Source organism: Battus philenor, unplaced genomic scaffold (assembly GCF_028537555.1).
Source record: "Battus philenor isolate CCGP_79_NKW_IND1 unplaced genomic scaffold, ilBatPhil1.0.hap1 SCAF_6, whole genome shotgun sequence".
Taxonomy (NCBI): domain Eukaryota; kingdom Metazoa; phylum Arthropoda; class Insecta; order Lepidoptera; family Papilionidae; genus Battus; species Battus philenor.
The window spans coordinates 1,602,972-1,621,573 of record NW_027181726.1 but is presented as its reverse complement, the minus strand read 5'-3'; the positions used below and the strand labels follow the sequence as shown (position 1 = coordinate 1,621,573).

The window sequence follows — 18,602 nt, the reverse complement described above, 5'->3', positions numbered from 1 at the left end:
GTGATTAATATCGGGGTTAGTCATCCGGGAGCGAACGCGGACGGATTTAGTGTCGCTTAGTCACGTAATGGACTTATTAACGCTATTCGTGATTTCTAGAGATTTATACCTACCTACTGTATTAATACCCTCTGTTTGACATACAACCGAAGACTCAAACTTATGCCATTACATTTCATTGTGTTAATGTTTTAATATGTAGTTGATATCTTTGTTTTTTAAATACAATGATAAACATTCACTCAAGATCATGTGAATTTAATTTAGTTTTTAATTAATGCTAGTCAAAATATCCAAACAGGTCACACCATGATGTGTTACTATATGCACCGTTCGGATATTTTAAGAATACACTAGAAAAAAAAATTACCTTAATATTAAATCTATGTACATTACACATTTTCACGGATTTCGTAAAATATTAGGGGGACAAAGTAATGTCGCTTAAGTTAAATTCACACTAATCGACAATACATTTATCTTCGTTATCAACAACCTTTTGCCATCTAGTATACAAATTTTCAATGTCTGTGCAGTAAGAATAAATTTGCTTTTCTGTAAAACATGTCGACAGAAACGACATTACTTTCCAGTACACCTAATATGTAATTCTAATAGGTATAAAATATATTTTCGTCATCGTCGTTTCAACCTATAAGGCCATATGCAAGGCTTCTTTTCAAAAGATATCTATGGAATATACCATACTCACTTATGTAAAATATATTGAGCAAATATTATGAGCAGTGGCAAAAGATTGTATCCTGCGACCTATGATCGCAATTATTCCTCTGCGGATGGACTCTACAGTTCGGATATACTTTAAATATATTCAAATTGTTTTACGTGTTTTTGTCTTATTAAAAATTCTATAGTGATTTATTTCTTATAACAAATATATCCATATTAGAAATTATTTTAATCACAAGTATAGTTGTTTTAAGGCATATATTCTCCAGCATTTGCACATTTAGTTGTATAGAGCCACAATGCATGCCTCTTTCAAGCTATAAGGGTCTTACAGCATTAAATATATTACGACCTTTGGAAAGAGACAATCGGCTAAATTCGGCTTCATAGAGCATTATCTCTGTCCCACACTACCTATGTGACGTTTTGTCAGTCGTGCGACAGAGATAACGTACTATGAAGCCGAAATTAGCCGATTGTCTCTTTCCAAAGGTCGATGTGCAATATTTATCGCCGGGTATTGTACTTGGAGCAGCAAAGGGCTCGTTCGTCTCGTTATTAACTTATAATTACTTTGTATTTTAATATTGAGTCACTATGCATTATATCCAAAATGCTAACATCAAACTGAAATATTTCATTTTAAAGTTGTATGTGGTCTATGTCCAAAGGAAGATATTGTTTTGTAGTGATAAATAATAATTAATGTACTTTCTTCCAGGCATCTCTATTCCTGAATGGAAACGGAGCTGGCGAATCCACCCACATGTCCGTGTACATCAAGATCCTGCCAGGGGAGTACGACGCTCTCCTCCGCTGGCCATTCGCCCACTCTGTCTCCTTCACTCTCTTCGACCAGAGCTCCAGCCCAGACCGCGCCTGCAACATCGTGGAGAGCTTCGTTCCAGACCCCACCTGGAAGAATTTCCAGAGACCCTCCAAGGAACCAGACGCCCTCGGCTTCGGGTTTCCACGCTTTGTATCCCACGAGATGCTAAAGAAGCGTAATTTCGTTAAAGACGACGTCATGTTTCTTAGGGTCAAAGTTGATCCCAGTAAAATAGTAGCTGTGTAAAATAAACTTTTTTTACTGAGGTCGTTGACCCCAGAGTGTTAGTCATCGTTATTTAGTGTTAGATAATTTAAAAGTCATAGTGTAAGTAATCTAGTACACGTTTAGGGGTGGCACATATTTACATTAGCACAAAGTTTCGATCAAAAAAATAATTGCAGATATTATTGAAATTTGACACCCCTAAATGTCTTCATATAAAACTGTAAATATTAAGGTTGTAAGAGCGTTTACGCTGAATTGTTATTCTTTCACTGAAGATCTCTTGAATTCCATTGCCGCTGCAAGAACGTAACAAATCAATCGGTGTTTCAAAGCAAATCACTGCCTTATCCCATCGCAATAAAGTCGATAATTCCCATTACACATCTGTGTACACTAGTGCCATATTTCTCTAAGGTTGTTAAATCCGTGTCGAATACACACATTTTTATAGGATACTGCAAAAACTGTGTGTTGTCCTGTAAAAGTTCGTACGCATTTTTGTTGGCCTTAACTCTGAAAGGCGATTTGAAAAATGTTCGAACATCAAATAGAAATATCGTCTTTGAGACACGTTTGCCTTTGTTGTATCGGCATATCTTTGTATATATATTTCCTTATTTACTTTATAACTTATCTTAAACATTCATTTGTAAATAAATTTGAAACGTTTACATGTATATAGCGGACGTTGCTTTAAAAGAAAATAAACAAGAATGTCCGCGTTTCTGTGTGTTACGAAGCTGGAATTAGACCAAAGTTCTACGATATCTTTGCATTCGAAGCCATCGATTATTCGAAATTCGGCAAAGTTATCCCATATATGAGAAACGTTTAACGCGGCTAAAGCTGACTGTTGATATATATATTATTTGTAAATAAATATGTTAGAATACGTCTTCGATATATTCATAGTTTTCCTGTAAATATTCCATAGCCTACGGTTTCTTGGAGAGATATGTTCAAAAATTAAGGTGAAATTGTCATTAAAAACCGTCATAAAAAATTGCATGAAAATCGTCGATTGGCCAATTAAACGAGAATCCCTGATTATGTTGGAATATCGTTTGGCTCAGTCCAAATTTTTAAAGATGTTTTGTGTCTCAAATGCATCAAGTTTCAATTGCTGAAGATGTCATACTGTATTGGTTCTTTGCAACTTTTTTTTTCTCAATAACTTGACTCATGTTGTTGGTTTGGCTTCGTGCGACTTCTGTCTATTCAATAAACTCAAAAGGCTAATACAGGAACGTCGTTTCCAATGAGGAGATAAAAACAGAATGGAAGGTGATGAAGGCTTATAGCCTTGGCTTAGCCGGAAAAAGACTTCTCCGACTTTTTCGAGGACTGGAAAGTGCATTTTATTGGACGAGGATTACTTTGGAGGAAATGCTTTGGAATAATCAATAATTTATATTTTAGAAACAAATTCACCTTAATTTTTTATCACAGTTATGTCAAAATTATTAGCACAGATTATAAAACTTTAATGTTATCTGTAAACATAAACTAATCTCATAATTTATAATCTATCTCACGTTGCTTTCTTTGTAAAAATATATATTTTTCAATGTCATTTAATCAAAATTACAATTTAATTATTTTGGAAAAAATAAAAACATTTATTTAGATCTCTGAAAACGCTTGTATATAATCTCAGATGTAATGTTACATTCCATTTAAAAACATTATTGTAAGCCCGGTTTTGAACGTGAATATTTATGTAAAGTCGAACATATATGATTTTAGAAATACATTCAGTTATGAATAAATTATTATGTTTAGGTTATAATAGCATTTAAATATATTCGTCATATATTAAAAATTCATTGATTTTTTTCTTCATTGTACATTAATAAAACTTACTCATGTAGAATGCATCAAATTTTGATCAAACTACTGCCATGTCATCTGTCCAAAACTTTTTTGTTCGCTTCTCTTTTGATAACAGATTAAAAAATAATTAACATTATCTACATTGAACCGCCGTAAATTTAGTTTTTAATATATAGCAATACGAATATATAGCAGATAGCTTAGCTAAGTATTAATTCAAGAAATATATTTTTAGTACCTTATCTATAACAGATATAAGACTAATAACAAATAGCAAGTAAGTAAAATTAAAATTAGCAAACTAAGCTTTTGTATGTTAGATTTATAAGAGAGGAAGAAGAATTAGAAAATTTAAGAAGGAAAAATATATTTTTTTTTTCATGGAAATCTGTCTTTTATTGTTTCATTATTTAATATTATTTGAATATACTATTATTGAATAGTAAATATGAGTTTGATTACAAAATGATAATTAACCGACCGTTAATAATGTTAGTGAGGGTTCTGACTCGAAATGAAACACCACTGGTTTACAAGGAGTCCTTCATTCACAAATCAGATGGTCACCCTACTTGAACACAAAGTATATTTTCGCTTAGTCCAAACTACACTTTTAAATCGCTCAAGAAATCACTGTCCAAATAACTCACCAAATAGTCATTTTGTGTCATTGATCGTTGATAATCTTATAATTCGAAAAACAACATTGAACTGTCTACATGGGGAGTAAACCTATTTATACCACTGATAAGGTTCTAAGATATATGGTGTTCCTCGAGGCCCTCAATTAGGTCCTATATTTTAAACCTATTTAATGACCTCCCTCTACTTTTTAAGAAAATTTATGTATGCAAACCGTCTTAATTGGAGATGAGAAAAGAAATTATTAAATTGTTTTGTGAATTAAATAACAAAAAAATTATTTAGCAGAAATTGCTTCGACAACTTTTTTTTACATTAGTGTATTAAATACTGAAATACTGTACCAGTGTAAAACATAGAATTTATTAAAATCCAAAATATCATCATCCAAATAGTAATTTACACGCGCTTTGAATCTTCGATTATTTTAGCATTATAAGCAGTAAGATACCACCAGCTTGGAATGCTATATGGAGATCACCTACAACATAAAGAATCAGCTGGGTTCCATGAAGACTTAAGTTGGCTTGTGTAAGGCTAACAACAAAATGAGTGTAATGCTGCTTGGTTGCAAAAACCAGTCCGCAGAGACAAGATAATGTATAAAGTCAAAATTATTGATTACTTATTAACAATCAAGTAACACTTGCGACACTTGTAACTCTTGTTGACTGGTTTAATGGTTTTCTTTCGCATTACTTTGGATAAAAACCTTCAGTGGAACCCATCACAACTGTCTCGGGTAAACCCAGCCCGACTGTCTTGGCAATTTAAAATTTTTAAATTTTAAATATAAAATTATGGTTAATGCGACCAGAAGAGATGTAATTAAATAAATTAATATTCCAACGGTTTCTTCGCAAATAAATTTTAATAGCATATTATATATGTGCAATCATTTAAAACCTTTTATGAAAAATAGTGACAGACATATGATAAACACAAGAAATAAAAATAAACTTGTTGCACCTAAATTATGTCTTCATATATCTTCGTTGGTATGGATGCATGCATATATAAAGCTCCAAAAGATATCTTAGACTTTCTGTTACTCTACTTCCATATTCACATCTTTCATTCTCTTACCGTTCATTCACATTTTTTCACACTATGCCTCTCTTCCTTCGTCACAGCCTTTTGTTAATCACTGTACAATTTCAATTTTGATTTTTATTTCAAGACTTTTGTTATTTTCTGTATTTGCTTTATTCTAGTTAACATTTTTTTATCTATATCTATCCCTTCTTTACTCCCAACCTTTGTTGCATTTTTACTTATTACTCTCCTTTGGTATGCTTATTGCACATTACATGAGGAAAACACTATTTTAAAGGATTGTGAGGATCTCCAAGCGTTTAGATTGCTTTGATAAACGCTCCATGGAGTGACTAAGCTTAAGTGACCTTACTAGGGGACCTCGGCGTGGGCAGCCACTCGTCAATATTACTCTCTTAGCATTCCGATACCAGGGCACCTGAGAAGACCAAATCTCCACTTGGCCGGTTGCTATTGCTTGGCTAATATCACTACTACCTACTTCGGAAAGGGTTACCCCCGGGAGAAGAAGTGGAGGAAGAAATACCAGCAATGCTTCTATCTAGTAAGGTCCAGGCTGGTAACTTTTATGCTATGGGAGTTAGAATATTACAAAGCTATCAATAACCAACACTTGCCATGGCTAATACAATAATTGTGTGCTATTCAAAATTTCTCGATAAACAGTCTGTCGTAAACAGTATTTTTCAACTATTGTGCTATCACGCCTTTCTAAATTCTTACGCCCATCTATGTAACATATATATTTTTGTATATTAATGAGTAAGGTTATATTCACGTTGAGTGAACTTTCGACTTACCCCCTGTGGGGAGACACTAGCCTATAAGTTTTTTACAGTAGACTGTACATATTTTGCAGAAAATGGAATGGAATAATAACATAAAAATTATATATCACAAATGTAATTTGTATAACAAGAGAAAAATATTTACATTATTAACAAAAATTACACCTATCAAATATTTTGAGAACTTCCTGTTGCCGTCTGACTGAATGTTGAGTTGTTTAAACTTGAAGGCATTGTCTTTCTGGTCATCTGAAAATAGAGACAAAATGGCATTTTATCTTGGCCCTTCTCCTTACAAAGAGAACATTGGTTAATGATAGGCAAAGACCTGAACAAGGAGTTAAATCTCTTTGAGAAGATTTAGTATGTACTACACTACTCAGGTCCAATGCTTATTGGTTAATCATCACAATTTTCTTCACTAACAACTTAATTAATTGCCCCTTTAACATAGTAGATTCTTCTAAGTGTCATATGAAAACAGGCTAAACAAGAATAAAGGAGTGCACTCATATGACCCTCATATAATGTGATGGTTTACATATCAATCTTTGTGAAGTCCTAGCAGTGGATATAGTAACACAAGGACTAATTTGGCAATGAAAAAAAACTAGTTTGAATGTTTATAACAATAAAGAGATAATGAAGTAAAAATTGGCCCACAATATTTTATAATTACTGTAGATTTCATGTAAATATATTTTCTAGTATCTTGGACTGTAGAATCCTGTCATAAAGAACTTATACATGTCAATGTCAGCTGGTTTCACCACATTTTGTCATACACTTATATTAGGACAACAAATTTCTAAGATTAAATAATATTAAGACAGATAGGCCAGCGTGGGTGGGCACTCCACTAGGTGGAACCTAGTTAGGGTGGCAGAAAGTTGCTGGAAGCAGGTTCCACAGGACTGGCCATCAAGGCCATCTTTGGGGGAGTCCCAAGCAAGTGGGCATCCATTGGTTGAAAAAGAATAATGTATAAATGTAATACTCAGTATAAATGAGAATGAGTAAAATACTAAGTATAAATGAGATATTGTAAAGTATGAGTATTAAAAAAATTTGCAGATTAACTTGTTTTTTTTATATTATATATGTGTATATATTTATATACATATGTATATACACAAACATATATAATTTTAAAAATACTTCAATATTAATAAACAAATATACACATGTATTTTTCACAGTCAGTGGTAGAATTATATAATTTATTAATTTACCATTTTAATCCGGTGTAGCTCATCCATGGCCTCAGGAAGCAATGGTTTCACCGAATTAATCTCCATCATTGTTAGATGATCCAGCCTACCATAACTTCCTCCTGACTTCATCAGGGCATCCATGGAGGTTCTCAGTTTAGACATCCTAATATCCCAGATGTCTTTTATAATTGTCTTAATTTCTGAAGCCCTGGGTATGTCTTCTGCAGCCGCACCCAATATTAATTTAGCTTCAACCATGTAATGCTCATTGGGCATTTTTGTGAAAAACCTGAAAATGAAAAAAATTGAGTATAGACAATAAACAAGACAATATAATTTTGCATCATGTTGGCCTTAACCAAGCCCAAGCCAACTCCTTGAGAAATCCCTGCAGACCCATGATGATGCTGGCAATCTCGAACAGGCACCTAGGTGATCCAACATAGCTCTCTGGATGTAAATGCTTTTAATGGTTGAATGTAAAGCTCTTCTGATTAAGAAAGGGACTAATATATGGCTACTTCTCCTTTGCAGCAGTAGTCATGCAATGAAGTGCACCACCCTATCTCCTTTTGGCACTGGTCGGTCTAACATCTCGTGATGCCCTGTGGAGTGGTAAAACACATGTAGAGTAGATTAACGGTGGTAGTTGTGTTTTGCATTGTTTACCGCACGCACGCTTATCAGCGAGCAGGCAGACGGTGCACTTCATTACATGACTACAGTTCCTTTCTTAGTTAGGATGGACTTCCGTGAGGTAACGCCTGAATCTATTAGAAGCTCTTCTGATGGCAAAGGTTTCAAAAATAAAAACTTATGTAATTTCAAAATTCAGTTAATTATAAATCAAAATTAATTATTGTTTACTATACATCCCTGCAGACTGTGTAGCCTAGTTATTGGTCTGTCCCATTGGAATAGAAAAAAAATTATGTGTAATATTTCAGATTGATTATTTTATACCAGCCAGTAATAAGTGAAAAATCTTTAAGACCTTTTTATGACAAATTTGCTAAACATTCACATCTATTAACTGACAATAAACCTTACAGATCTATATTTTAATTAGCATTAGAGAGAGTTATGAAATGAGGTTTTAAATAATGATGTGTTTTTGTCTATGTTATAATAAGTAGCCATCTATCTCTTTAGCTCACATATTTACAATCCAGGTATAATGATGAATGTGTATAATGTTTCAGCTTTATGCATTTGTATATCAGGTCCGAGGAGTAGTTAGTTCTTTTGCTCACACATGCAAGTACTTCTAAACCTCACTGCAAACCTTATTCTAATGTTCTGTTTAGGAAATATTTAATAAATATGTAATAGAAATATAATAGTTTACTTTAGGTGTTATAGACAGTCTTCTGCGCAGGGCATGCCTAAAGGAGAAGCAGATTACTGCTCACAACTTGGGTTAAAAAAGTGTATCCCTAAAATCGCCAATGATCTCCAGTTTCTGCTGGGATTTCTCAAGGAATTGGGTTGACTTGGGTAAAGCTAACCCTGCTAAAACACAAAATAGTATTAATCTATATCTCTATATAGATTAATACTATTTTGTGTTAAATATTAAGGTCATCAGAAGACAATGGATGCAGACCACTTCCATCTGATCTGATCTACGGGGTGTTAGTTCAACAGTGGACATAATACAGTTGACGTGATGGTGATGATTTGTAATATGTCCGTCACTGTATATGACTGTTATTGGTTTCATTGGTTACGAAAAAGATACGTACGTTTACTGTTAATGTTTCTTATAATAAATATATATTTTATTTCTTTATGATACACATGTAAACATGATTTTGGTTAAGTTAAAAAGAGTTGCAAATGTGTGGAATGGATAACCAACCGTGATTTCTTCTCCTCTTCTTTGATAATCTCTAAGACTTCCACATCCATCCAATCAGGGGCGACGATCCTACACTTCTGCTTCTGTTTTAACATCACGCCTAACCACAGCGGCACATTTGTCGGCAGCCCCGCTCTGAACGGTCCGAACTCGCCACAAATAAGAAATATTTTGTCATGCGAGAAGTTTGGTATTACACTGACGATTCTATTCTCACCTATGAATTCTATTTCATAGGGATCCATTGTAATTTGGTTATTTTGCAATAATATTAGATACAGATGAGAATAAGAACGATTTATTAAAAACAAACTTTTTACCGCTTTTTTTTGATTTTTGAAAGGTAATACGTTCAATTTTGACAGAAGGCAAAAGTAAATTGGCGATGTGAAATTTGTTTACGAAATATACCCATGAATTTTTTAATCGGAATTATTGTATTTTCAATTGTTTTTAATTTTGTAACTCATTACAAATGTTAAAGTATTAAAACTTTTAAGGAATAAGTGCTCTGCTATCGCTTATTTTTAACTAAGCGCCATCTATTAAAGCAATCTAACAACAATCTTTGTTAAGTAGTTAATTTTTGTAGTACCGTTAAGATGGCGCTGAAGAATAAATATTTATTAGTTCATGAACCCTTCTGTTCCGTGAACTCATGTCAGATGAAGCCGTAAAAGCCTTAGGACTAACAGCATTAACTTCATGTAGAAGTAATGCAGTGGAAAGCGTTATCAGAATGCAATATAAGCCGTACTTTTGTATGCAAGTTACAGGGGCAGATAATTGTAGTTTGAGCGTTAACAATAGTAAAGAAATGTAAAGATGCTTGTACGAGAGCTTCTTTTTAGAAGACACAAATAAAAAATTGATCGTTGTTCTAAAATTCAGTATTATTTGATTCACTGTCATCTACTTTGTTTTACACGTTATGGTTCATTATATTCGTTTTTTGTTCTAGTTACCCTTTAACGCTTTTTAACCACAGTTCGCAAAATACGTCACAACGTAAAGTAAACAAGAACTGTCAACTTAAAAATAATAGAACGTAAACACATGCTTATAACATTATCACTAATTCAGTGGTGTACCAAGAACTTTTGCCGCCCGGGGCGGTCTCCAATTTGCCGCCCCTTCTATTATAATTCAATCAAATAGTGGTTTTTTATAAATTGATACACATAAATAAATTATTAAGTTATTTAATCAATATTAATTAATACACAAAGTAAATTTTTTTAGACATATGTGTATGCACTCGTAAACATATTTATATAATATCTACTCTTCTTTCTAGCTTTCATACTAGAAAAATCGTGTATAATGCTCTCAAAATTAAAATTATTTGTAATTTCTTGTTCTATTGGCAATATTGCAAGAGTTTTTGGTCCTAATTGACTCATTGTAGAACGAAGATAATTTAATTTATTATTCAAGAAAGAAAATAAATGTGATGAATATGTTGCTTTTTACAACTATAAGTAAATTTAAAAAATGCCGCCCCTAGGTAAGTGCCGCCCGGTGCGGACCGCACCCACCGCCCCCCCCTAGGTACGCCACTGCACTAATTAATAGAATAAGCTGTATATTTTTCAGTATTTACCTTTGCCTAGCGAAACAGTATACTAGTGTTAAATTAGTCAACTCAATTTAGATTGAATTTTTTTTAAATATTTATTCAAATTTCGGTAATTGTTTTTCGTGTTTCATTTTTAGACACAAGGAAACTTTTAACTAAAAATCACACTTTTCTTTTCAAATACAAACCACAGAGTATGATTACAAGTATATACCTGTTACTTCGGGTACTATAAAACTTACATAATCATATACGTAATAATGAGTTAATCGTTATTATTTCAGCCATAACATGTAAGCTGATGTTAACTGAATTATACGTTTCATGTGGTCTTTCAATGCGCGAAAGAGAAAACTACATTTTTAAATAATTATTGTTTATTATAACGACTTTAAGTAAATAAATGAACAGATCATTGTGTAATACTTTTATTTAATTACTTTAATGTCTGGCTTTTGCTTTTGCTGCTTTAGAATAAAATGTTACTGTCAAACTTTGACAGTTCAAAGAATGCGCGGGAATATAGCGTTAAAAAACGAAACATACAATATTCGATCAATACATTTTAATTATCAATAGCTATGACTGCCATTATGAAGTGTATAAATCGTTTCTTACTGGGAGTTACGAGCACGATCGATGCAAATCGTTTTGGCAAAGTGCAAACTCCTAATTACTAGCCGTAAATTAGGGTGGCCGGTTGACAATGTCTCAGACGGGTGATATTTATTGCTGCCCGCCGACAGAGGACGGAGTCCGGACTTTTGCCTCCCTCGCTTGTCATATATATCAATAAATAATGCTGGATAAGGATTGTTACAAAAGCAGCTATGAACTTAATGAGATTTTAATTAAATTTATAGCGTGACTTTTGATGTTTTTGAACATTACCAAGGATATATGTATTCATTGATGCTATTATTGCAGAAGGAAAAAGCGTGATATTGAAACTGCGACGACATCCTTAGCTCCTTCTGGATTATTTATTATCATTTCAGCTATTGGATGTCCATTGCTGAACATAGTCCACCCCAATAGATTTCCAATAGAACCTGTTGGAAATACTCTGCTTCCAGCATTTTCCACAGCAAGGTCGTCTATTCATCATGCGGGCGGACTTTTTTCGCTCTTCTTGCTGGCTCTTGGTCTACTATGGCCATTTCAACCTGTCAATCCGCTATATCGGTAACTTTCATTTATTTACGGATCTTCTCATTTTTGATAAATCAATATTAATTTCAGCTACACAAAGAAGTTAATGAAGTGTTATTTTTAATTTTGATACATCCTATAATCATGGATATATATTTCTCGCAGACGCGTGGTTGCATGAAGAGTTTTAAGTTTATTTGATATTTTCAGCTTACGTTACTTTTATGCGATTCTGTCACTTTTTTTATTAATCCAGACATTAAAAATTGCAATGAACTAACGCTACAGCCATTTTAAATTCAAGAAACATTTAGGTACCATAGACAACCAATTTCAGATTATAGCGGTTATATTATATTGATTAATCATAAAATTAACAGCCACTACCAGTTTAAATCCATAGGATCTACTATTTGCGTAATTAATATTTCAATTCTATTTTTATGCCTTTTAGCTTCTTTTTAATCGGAATAGAACACCATTTTTAGAACGTAGACGTACAAAGTAGATATTAAAATTTAAGTAAATATTTTAATATTCTATTACGAAAATCATAACTGCCTAGTATAAAATCTTAAAAGTAAAAGCTTTCTTAAAGCAGTTACGTTGTTATCCGCTAGATGGCGATACTTGTTACTTACAGCCTAGTTGAATTTGAAAGTTTATAGCCACAGATACCACCATATTGTATTTGTAAATATCTTAATTATAATTTAAAACAATAATCATTTTTTAAAATTAATTTTTCATTATTCATATTAGTACATGAAACTATTTCGTTAATATCATTTCATTATAAAATATATTTTAATTAAAAAAATGGAGGTTGACGGGTCAAATGCTCCGAAGCAAGGATAAAAAATAAAGCAAAAGACTGTCTGGTACTCTATGGACGAGGACAGAAGTCGGGATCGAAGAGCCAAAAGTGGGGAGGACCAACTGAGAACGATCCTATGCCCCATATGGCTTAGGGTAGTAGGTTACCGAAGGTATTGAAAGACGTTGGAGGAGGCCATTGTCCAAAGGCACCAAAAAAATAATGTAAACTAAATTTGTTAATGAAAAGTATACGTTCATATATCATCATAATATTTAGTATATCAGAGATAATTTATTATATTTTTAACACGAATGTGTTCAGAAGTAATAATTGTTTCAATTTATTAGAACTTTTTTTTTAATCCTCTTTGGTTAATGTCATTTTCATTGACATTCTTTGGGGTAAATTAAAAAAAAATATGTCGTTATTATTTTTAATTTATATTATCATAAGAATTGTAAATCAAGATGTGGACTGTAATTTGGATAAAAACAAATTACATTTGCGGTTACATTTTATTATAAAATTGTTTAAAACGTTCAATAAATAAACATGATTTGTAAGTTCAATTACGATGGCAGCTGGTAATACAAAACGTCCCGCAAGTGGTCAATTCCGTTCAGCAAGTGACGCTCTAGTGTAAATGAATCTCTCGTCAATTACCCGCTAAACTGTTTTGATGAACGACCTTCTATTAAGGTCGCACGTCCCGGAATTATGCGTCCGACATGACGTCGATATAACACGCTGTCGGCCAAACACGCTGTCGACTTAAACACGCCGACGAGACTAACACGCTGCCGGCTAAATTCAACGCGATCACGCCATCAGTCAACGTACGAAGTATATTACGGACGTTTAAGCTGTATTAGATTTACCGCTTTGATGTGGCAATATGTGATTTGTTTGGTTAATAGTCAGTGGTATAACAATCGTATAACACGTCATAATCAATTGAATCTATTACGTTAAATAGTAATGTTCCATTTTTGAAATAAACGTTTTTATAGCGAGTGCAACACGGTATATATAACATAAAGTTAATTAAGTTACTTTGCTTATTAAAATAATTACATATCCTATAATTACGTATCAAAACACAAGCTTTCAGAACCTTGTAACTTGAAAGATAAATGTAAAATTAAATGAGAAACCTTTTGTGTTGGACTGTTCAAATTATACATTTAACACAACAATGTACATACGAACATAAACGCATACCACATCTATAACTAGAAGCACAATGTAGTAAGAGCGAAGATTGTCCCAGAAGTGGGCCAGTCTGTGGTGGAAGTAATTGTGAGTTGTCCTCTTTTTGTCTCTATCTCTCTATTATTCTGTTATTAATATTATAAAAATACATATCTATAATATGTTAGTAAAATTTTACCTCACATATCTTTCTAGAGGAGAACCAACATATGTAAATAGATTTACATAATGCAATTATTTAAGCAAATATAAAACCTTTTTGTGCGCGATTATCTCAAATCTAAAGTTTGAATGAATATATCGAATACTGTGGTGAATTCGAAATAATCATAGACACGAATCAAGGAAGCACAATTTTTTTTTAATTTCTTAGATAATTGCTTCATTTAAACTTTACAATTACACAATATTTTTATACGTTTAATTCCCTAGTTGTGTACTTTAAAAATTAATAAACAATTTTGTCATATATGACTCAGATATTTTTAAATCAACCTATGATATATAAACTTTCTATTGAGACACTACAATTTATTTTATTGTTATGATCTATATTTTACAGATAATTAACGTCCGTGCCTTTGTTTTACATTCACGTTTATTATTTCTGATTTGTTTTTGCTCATATTAAGCATGTTACAGTGTTTAAGTGATGAAAGTATATCTCCTAATCTATCTTAACGACGCCTTAACAATGTCTAGGTTTTAACCATACGATAAGTGCGACCACTTTCTCATTTTTACTCTATATTACCATCATTAGGATGTTACTATGGATTTTTAAAGTAATATTTTATTTCACCAAAGTTAGAGGTTCATGTAATGGTTGTCCAATTTGATTTGATCAACAAAGATGCGAATTTAATAAAAACAAAATAAATACTAAACGAAAACTTTGTATATTTTTTAGAATAACGCTTCCATGGGCAATGAGATACAGAAACGCATTAAATTTGTATCATAAACTTGAACACGTATAAAAGCGCGTCCGCGAAAGAAACCGAGCGCAGGCCGAAAGTTCTGGAAAGTTTGAGAATAATCCTTATTTGCGGAGTTCATTATTAAGTGAATTATTATGATTACAGTTGGCCTCTACAAGTAGGATAAAAGTTTTAAGTCTCCCTATCTCATATCGCTGGTGTTGTCAACCTTTGGTACATTTGCGTTTTTAATTTTTTATTATTGTTTGTTGTTTTTATTTGCCGATTTAATGATGATTTTAAACGTAAAAGATTGATATCTTTAAAATGTCCATTGGTAAGTTAATATCATGTTTATATTATAACTTATTTTATCAACATTAAATATACTAAAATTATCAATTTATGTTCGGTTTTATATAAATTGTTTAACTGTGCATTTTCGTTTTTGAAAAGTAAAAATGAACAATGAACGTATAGAATATTTGTCACTGTGATTAATATATATTAGGGGGACCTGAAATTAATGTTGCTCTCTTAAGTTAAATTCACACGACTATGTTTTAACAAGTTTTTATTTCTAATCATCAATATATTCACCTTCGTTATCAACAACCTTTTGCCATCTAGTATATAAATTATCAATGCCGGTATTCCTGTAAAATATGGTGACATAAACGACATTACTTTCAGGTCCTCCTAATAGATGAGGCATAAAGTAACGTTTATAATCAGTTTTGTTTTGAATTTTTGGTTTTGGTTTAAAATATCCTTGAAAATTGTTTTAATTTCTGGATCGTCGGAAAATTGACGCCTTGAATATGTGGTGCTGGAAATCGATGCTTGAAATCCCGTGGACGGCGCATTGCACCAAAGTTCCGATCCTCAAAGAACTCGACATAGAACAGAGGTTATTGTCGACTGTGCAAAATATTCTTCAGTTGTTTGAAACGTTTGGTGGTGGTGCGCAAAGCGGAAGGCAAGTGATCTCGAGGGAGCCAGAGATAATATTGAAAAAATTTTATTACAAAAGGTTGCGGACCTCTGCACGATATTTTTAGGTACAGCAGCTTAACGCGCCGGCCTAGACTTATCTGCAACAGTCCAAATGTACTTAGTTCAACCGCATTATTGCAAAACGCCTACCGGGCGCAATTAGCTCCTACAAAATTTCTCTTAATAAATTACCCTAAGCCATTTAAGTCATTGAGTTTTTACGGTATTTAAAAAAAGTCAAAAACGCTTCGACTTACTGTTTTGAGATTCGTTTGGGTATTCTACATTTTTGCCTGTATAAATAATAATTAATTGCAAATTTGTTCCTAAGAGGAACATTTCAGTAAATCTGTACGTACCAATTCGGATATCTTTAATCGTTGTTTTTTTATTTCTTTAAGTAAGCGAGAAAAAAAATTGCCAGAAAATTTGTCAAAATGTAAAAAAATTCTGAATAATTGACTTTTGATGCGTTAAAAATTTGAAGTTCGAATGATCTCTGTATCTATATGGTTGACAGCTATTATTTATATATGTATATATATATTTATATGAATAAATGTAAATTGAATACCGTGTTGGTAAATTAATTAATCAGAAGTACATAATTTCGTGAAGGCACGAAGAAGGTTTTTATCAAAATGAAAATAAAAATAAATAACGAAGGAGACATTGAAAAATTATTTTCTTTTCCATAAAAACACACATATCACATGTAGAATTACCATTATGAATTATATATACATCATCAGGACGTTCACTGTTGGACATAGACCTCTTCTATAGATTCAAAATAAGACCTGTTAAAATTGTACTGCATTTTTAGTCTTTCAACTATGACATGATCTGTCACTTTGGTAGACATCTTGATTATCTGTGGTCAATAGTCCTTCGTTGGAGTACCGGTCTTCATGGTACGTGGAACTACTGAGAGCTTGCCTTTGTGTCCCGAAGTATAAGATCACGATTCAAGGCAGTATGTTCTCATATAACTGGACTTTCACTGCTGGTCATCGGTCTTCTCCATCCAGTCATTTTAGCCCACAGACGCCCACGGGAAGATAAAGACCTTCTCCAAAGATATCTATAGGGGATATACTGTACTTGCCACGCTTGGCTGGTGGCTTGGCAGACGCAGACTGGTATTATGGTACATAGAGGGCGTTACTGGACTTTTTCTGGAAATATGTTTGTGAGCAATGGTAAACCTATTTAATTAATTAACAAAAAAAATTCGGTAATCGAATCTGCGACGTACGTTAGTCTCAGTCCTCTACCGCAGGGTTACCACTGTTCAAACCACGTCCAGAATTCTTTAAAATTACATTAGCGGAGTATTATCTTGAACAAAGCGGTAGTTTTGAATAGAATATATCATTTGTTGTAATACATCCCATGGGCGTAGCTGTGGAGGGAAGATATAATGTTATGAGTGGCAAAAATGAATCGTCTGGTAACTTTGGCGATTATCATTGATGTATTCCAGCGTAACATCGCCTAACTGCGCTCGTTCGATATGCCCCGTTTGATTGTAATGGTTAATTTTATTACAAAGCGACTGTCGGAGCGCGACCAAATCTAATTTATCTGTTTTCAATCCCTTACGGAATTAATTCTGTTATTACACCACGTTGAAGTTAAGTGCTTAATATTAGCTAAGTTATTCGCGTTTAACGGTGCGTTGTAACTGCTATATTTTACAATCGAATCGACTATTAAATTTTATTTACTTTACTATACACCATAGATAATAATTAAAAAAGAAACAATTTATATAAAGGCATACAAGAGGCGATCTCTACCAGACGACATTTGAGTGGTGATGAGAGATATGAAGGAGAGGGCAGTTTAGGATGTACGTTCATACAAATACACAAATTACCATACACACACACGTATATGTACATATATATACTAACACACTTTCCAAGTATATATACATATATATACGTAAACATATATCCAAAAACATACATTACTATACATACATGGATGTGAATATGTGCATGCAAAAATACTAAGTTGTTCAACAATAAAAGATTTTTTTTTTAATATTAAACTTAGATATTTAGTAAGATAAGTAGTAATTTTTAGTAAATGCAAAATAAATAAAAACACTTTTTTTTATTTTAAGGCACTTTATCATAATTATCATCATTAAATCACCTGTAAGATGTCCAAACCTGGACATAGGCTTTCTACATCTCCAGTTGGAGCGGTAGGATGCGACCTGGATCCAGCTTTTGACGAACTTATCGAGGTCGTCCGTCCATTTAAGCTTGGGTTATATAAAAATATCATGCTTGCATTATTACTGGAAGTCTTTTTAAAGGTGTAACAGATTTAAAGAGTCGGATTTATGGCTTATTGCCTCATTTGCCATCAAAAAAATTAAAGCTTTTGCATCTATTGATCGACATTATGTATTACTTAATAACTCTGAAAAATTAATTAATATTATGGAATGAGATAGGCCAATAACTTCAGGCTATATAAAGTTTTCAGACGTAGATAAGAAACGATACTATATTAATTTTATTATCAATGCGAAGTTTTAAAACCTTTCTATGTTATCAATAAGCTATTTTTTATATGGATAAGGTGTACCATACATCGATTGATAGTAGATGAGCTATGCATAATACACATACACAGAAACATATATATATATATATATATATATATATATATATATTTCTGTAATATATATATATATATATATATATATACAAAAGAAAGCGACGAAGAAGAATTTTATCCTTCTAATACGGGTTTGCAATAT

At 32.6% G+C, this 18,602-nt stretch overlaps 2 protein-coding genes across 2 annotated transcripts in view; one reads left to right on the top strand and one right to left on the bottom strand.

Moving 5' to 3' along the window:
- Traf4 (TNF receptor associated factor 4) overlaps positions 1 to 3,961 on the top strand; it is a 50,280-nt gene extending 46,319 nt beyond the window's left edge. The window contains exon 7 of the mRNA XM_068773727.1: positions 1,412 to 3,961. Coding sequence (XP_068629828.1) covers positions 1,412 to 1,765 — 354 coding nt within the window. The 3' untranslated portion in view covers positions 1,766 to 3,961. The remainder of the gene's footprint in view (positions 1 to 1,411) is intronic.
- A 2,270-nt stretch (positions 3,962 to 6,231) lies between these two features.
- Positions 6,232 to 9,464, bottom strand: Psf2 (DNA replication complex GINS protein PSF2-like protein). The gene is made up of 3 exons (XM_068773726.1): positions 9,142 to 9,464; positions 7,299 to 7,569; positions 6,232 to 6,315 (listed from the first exon to the last, which is right to left on the bottom strand). Exons 1-3 carry the CDS (start codon positions 9,384 to 9,386, stop codon positions 6,235 to 6,237), a joined length of 597 nt encoding a protein of 198 aa, XP_068629827.1. The 5' UTR covers positions 9,387 to 9,464; the 3' UTR covers positions 6,232 to 6,234.
- Positions 9,465 to 18,602: the final 9,138 nt, after the last annotated feature.

Excerpts from the sequence above, each read along its gene's own strand:
- Psf2 (XM_068773726.1), bottom strand. The coding sequence starts at position 9,386 with ATGGATCCCTATGAAATAGAATTCATAGGTGAGAATAGAATCGTCAGT. Across the intron at positions 7,570-9,141 it reads GAAGAGGAGAAGAAATCACG|GTTTTTCACAAAAATGCCCA; the intron begins GTTGGTTATCCA and ends TTTCATTTTCAG. Across the intron at positions 6,316-7,298 it reads AGCTACACCGGATTAAAATG|ATGACCAGAAAGACAATGCC; the intron begins GTAAATTAATAA and ends CTCTATTTTCAG.